The sequence below is a fragment of the Pteropus vampyrus genome, unplaced genomic scaffold (assembly GCF_000151845.1).
Source record: "Pteropus vampyrus isolate Shadow unplaced genomic scaffold, Pvam_2.0 Scaffold68, whole genome shotgun sequence".
In the NCBI taxonomy this organism is placed as follows: Eukaryota; Metazoa; Chordata; class Mammalia; order Chiroptera; family Pteropodidae; genus Pteropus; species Pteropus vampyrus.
Window position 1 is genome coordinate 1,642,195 of NW_011888849.1, and position 4,805 is coordinate 1,646,999.

General features: G+C 35.0%; 1 protein-coding gene across 3 annotated transcripts in view; it reads left to right on the top strand.

Annotated features, from left to right (window-relative positions):
• IDE (insulin degrading enzyme) overlaps window positions 1-4,805 on the top strand; it is a 104,096-nt gene that overhangs the window by 63,053 nt on the left and 36,238 nt on the right. For 2 of the 3 annotated variants that reach the window (XM_023531441.1, XM_011361570.2), the window contains exon 11: window positions 2,226-2,329. In XM_023531441.1, coding sequence (XP_023387209.1) covers window positions 2,226-2,329 — 104 coding nt within the window. Of the gene's footprint in view, window positions 1-593; window positions 675-2,225; window positions 2,330-4,805 lie in introns of all 3 variants that reach the window. The other variant, XM_023531440.1, reaches the window with a different exon arrangement.

A 4,805-nucleotide genomic window follows, 5' to 3' on the forward strand; every position in this document is an offset into this window, starting at 1 on the left:
AAAGAATGAATTGTTTTATATATGATCGTGATCTTAAAAGTGATTTTATTATTCTATATATGGAAAAGCTTGGCTATCTTTTTTTCTTTTTTCTTTTAATTCTTTTTTTGCATAAAACAAAAGGTATTTGTCTTTCAAAAATTTTAAGTCTTTTAAAAGGGTTTAAAAAATATATGTACTTTATATTTAAGGCCTATCAAAATTCTGAAATATAGTTTAGGGTGAGAGAAATCGTCTTTATCTAGGTAAAATTTCAAGATATAATCTCTGAAATTTATGACAGTAAATTCTAATCTGTGTGCAATTCTCTGAATGGGTTAACAAAATCATCATCTGTGCAACTGTTGGATCTCACAAGGTTTTTCCACACAGTTTTCCTAATTCTTTGACTAATTTGGCTTTAGAATCATATTCTATATTTGTTATTTTCATTCATGTTCTATACATTTCTAAATCCAGCATAGCAATTTTATAGAAAGTGTAATAAAACTGAATATGGAGTAGAAAGTCTAGAGTGCAAACCAAACACTAAAAAAAAGGTATTTTAAAATAATACTTAACTTATGTCTATTTGGATTAACTTCCCATTTTAGGACTTGAATGCTGTTGCTTTTAGGTTTAAAGATAAAGAGAGGCCACGAGGTTATACCTCTAAGATCGCAGGAATATTGCATGTAAGTTTGCTGTTATTTTACTGTATATATTGGTTTGTAGAGCATTTCAGAGATCCTGCATATCTTACTTACAGTACGACATAAATGATAAAAATTGAAGCTGCAGTATAAAATTTTAGACTTTGTAGCAATCAGGCAAACCTTGATGTCAAAACATGCTTAAAAAAATCTTAATTTCTATCCTAAAAATTATCATTTGTAATATTTTTAATTACATAGGCATTTTGCTTATTGGCTTTAAATATTTTTCAGTCCTACAGTGTATCAGTTGCTAATTATGTTAAAGCTATAGATCATTCACTTTTCTCTATTTCCATTGCTACCACCCTAGTCTGAACTACCACTATTTCTTACCTGGACTACCATCATAGTCTCTTACCTGGATTCCCTGTTTTCTTTATTGTCCCACCATAGTTTATTTTCCTGGCCTCAGTGATCTTGTGAAAACCAAAATCAGATTGTTTCATTCCTGTGTCAAGTCCTTCAGTGGTTTCTCATCAGAGTTAGAATAAAATCCAAAATTTTACCTTGGCCTTCAAGGTGATCTAACCCCAGCCTATCTGATCCTATTCCATACCACTCCCCAGCCCACTTCTCCTATTCTCATTCTACTTCAGTGATACTGTTTACCTAATCTTCGAGCACTAAGTTTATTCCTCCCTCTCAGGGCCTTTATATTTGGTGTTTTCCCTACCTGGAACACTCTCTGATCTTTGCATGGCTAGGTTCTTCTTTTCCTTTGGGTCTCCACTCAGATGTCTCCTCTGCGTATAGACCTTCCCTGACCTCCCAATCATACCCCTGCCCCTTTTCAATTTTCTTCATAGCACCTATCAATATAATGACAGTATCCGTTTATTGTCTGCCTCCCTCCCGGTTAGAATATAAGCTCCTTAGAGAACAGGGACATCATCTATCGTACCTACCATTGTGTCCACAGCAACACCTAGAACAATGCCTGGTACAGAGTAGGTGTTCATTAAATATTTGTTAAATAAATCATTCTGTCTCAGTATATTAAAAGTTGCTCTTACTAAAAAGCATCTTCTACATTATTTTCTACATTAGCTGAAAATATAAACCATTTTCCCCCAATATCAACTTTCTAAGTGCTTGTCTGATTTCATTCATGGAAATTTGAGAGGAAAATTCTGTTCATAAAAACACATGTACTTTATATTAAGAGTCCTATAGGTGTCAGCATTTAACCATCAAATTTTCTTCATTACCAAGAACTCAGTTTTTAGCCAGAAATAGTACTCATATTCCTTCCTGGAAAAAAATTGCGATTTTGCTCTCTATAATGTAAGTGTATTTGGGAATTAACTATATGCCACAATATGAAACTGCTTAAAGTGTAGTTGTAAAGAGAAAAGATTGAGAAAATATTCTAGTGGAATAAAATTTAATTGAAGGAAAGAGCGGGGTATAAAATAATGGATTTGATGTATTAGAGATCTGTTTACTTTTAATAAGTTAGCCTTGCACATTTTATTTATTTATTTATTCATCCATTTATTTATTTATTTATTTTTATTGTCTTTTTTAAAGTATTATCCCCTAGAAGAAGTACTCACAGCTGAATATTTACTGGAAGAATTTAGACCCGATTTAATAGAGATGGTTCTCGATAAACTCAGACCAGAAAATGTCCGGTGAGTCACTCTACAGATTTTACTGTTACATATTCAATTTTTAATAATGATCAGAACCTGAAAATTTGAAATTGTGAGTAAAATGTTTTAAAACTTTTTATCAAACATGATTACAAAAGTATAGAGAATAGAATAATGAAGCAATATCAAACTTCAACAATTGGTACATGACCAGTCTTTTTTATCATTACCCACTCTTCCTCACTTATCCTTCCTCTACACTGAATCGTTTTGAGGCAGTATCTCTAAAACATGAAGACTTTTTTTAAACATAATCATAATTTCATTATCATGAATAAGTAATAGATTGTCTTAATCTGGCTTCATCTTACCTCAAATGCTCACGGTATCAGCTCACCTATCTGATTTTAGAAGCAAGTGAGGACACCCTCTTTTTTGTGTGTGTGTGAAAGTCAGGATTATAATCTCAGAATTCTTCTGACCAACCGGTTGTTAACCAGGAGATCAAAAGTTGGAGGATTTTTACAGTAACAGGTATTCCTATTAGAAGAGGGTCAGCCCTAAAGAGATTATGAGCTACCCCATGATATTTCTGCCTTAAAATTAAATTTAATTTATAGTTTTCTAGAATCAAATAATAGAATATACTTGATCAGCACATATTTTGTATTTTTAATTTTTCTCCTTTGTCAAGCACATATGTCCAAAATTCTCCTGGGAACTTGGTGATTGCATAAGTATGTTTTTGACACAGTTATTTTTTGAATAAAATCAACCATCTGGTAGAACTTTTTGAAGAAAAAAATCCTTCTGAAAGAACTACTCTATCAGTCTTTTTTTTCTAGTTACCTTTGTTTGAAAATTTTCAGACATAGTCTAGCAACAAACAATGAGAAGATTAACAGAAATATTATTAGTGGTTACACAAATCTATACAGGTGATAAAATGACATAGAACTATACACACATTGTAACAATGTCAGTTTCCTAGTTTTCATATTGTACTATAATTTTGATGATGTAGCAATTGAGATAAACTGAGTGAAGAGCACACAGAACTTCCCTGTACTATTTTTGCAACTTCCTATAAATTTATAATTATTTCAAAATAATATTTTAATGTAAAAAATTAATTGAACAAGAACAAAATAATAAGTAATTAATTTAACCAATTAAACAAGACCTCTACACAAAAAAACTACGAAACAGTACCAAGAGAAATTAAAGAGGGGCTGTGTCGTCAAGCGCACGTCGTGTATCTGCCAGCTCAGGCTTGTGGAGCGCCATGAGGCCAGTGGGCCTCATCCAATCAGCTGAAGGCTTAAACAGAACAACAGACCGACCTCCCCTGAGTGAAATGAAATTCTAACAATAGACAGCCTTCGGATTTGAACTGCAGCATTGACTTCTGGGCTTCCAGCCTCCTGGCCTAACCCACAAATGTTGAACCTTCCAGCCTCCATAATCATACTTTCCGTGAATGCCATTATGGCCAGCTCAAGAGAAATTACAAAGTGATCAAGACACAGTCCTCATATCACAGAAACTGACAGTGTACAAGGAAAGGCCTGGCAGTGCCACCCCCACCACCCTGAGTGCCCCCTCGCCCCACATATTCCCAGACCTAGCACTGTGTAGCCCCACGAGAATTTTCATAACCAGTACTGAAACATAAACCATGGCCAGTACTACAGTCAGGCACTGAGACCGAGGGGACCTGATTGTGAACTGAATATGAACTAAGTGCGGAGGGGCAACAGCTGTGTCTTAGCCGCCCGGGTTGCAAAGTGGAAGGCTGAGACATGGACACGAGCAGCAACCCCTACCCACCAACCCAGAGTGTGTCCTCCTTCCACCCCATCTCCTCCCACTCCATCTCCTCCCAGACCTAGCACCACAGAGCCCCCACGGGAATTTGAATAAATGGTACTGAAACAAAAATCCACTGTCAGACTGGGGCTGAGGGTAGCTATCGTGACTCGAATATTTATCACAGGAAAAAAAGGCATTAGCCTCAAAGCAGAGATCCAAGATGCTTAGATGCCACCTACTGGAAGTCAAAAGAAAAGTACCTTCTTATCAACAGGCTAAGTTTTATTATACAGAGACACCTCTATATAATGTTCTTTCTGGAAGAAAAAAAAAAAAAGGCAGAATACATTCCCATTAATGCCCAGGTGGAGAAATAGTCCATCAAACACCATGAACAATCAAGGTGACAAGGCAGCTCAGAAAGAAAGAGAAAAATCTCCAGAAAATAAGCTTAAAGACATAGAAATATGCAATTTAAATGACAGAGAATTCAGGATGGTACTTCTGAAAAAACTCAATGAGATGCATGAAAAATCTAATTGACAATTCCAATAACTTAGGATCAAAATAGACCAACAAAATGAATTTTTTAGTAAGGAAACTGAAACCCAAAAAAGAACAAAATAGAACTTTTGGAGATGAAGAGCACATTAAAAGAGATGAAGAATGAAATAGCAAGCTTAGGAAACAGAGCTGACCAGAT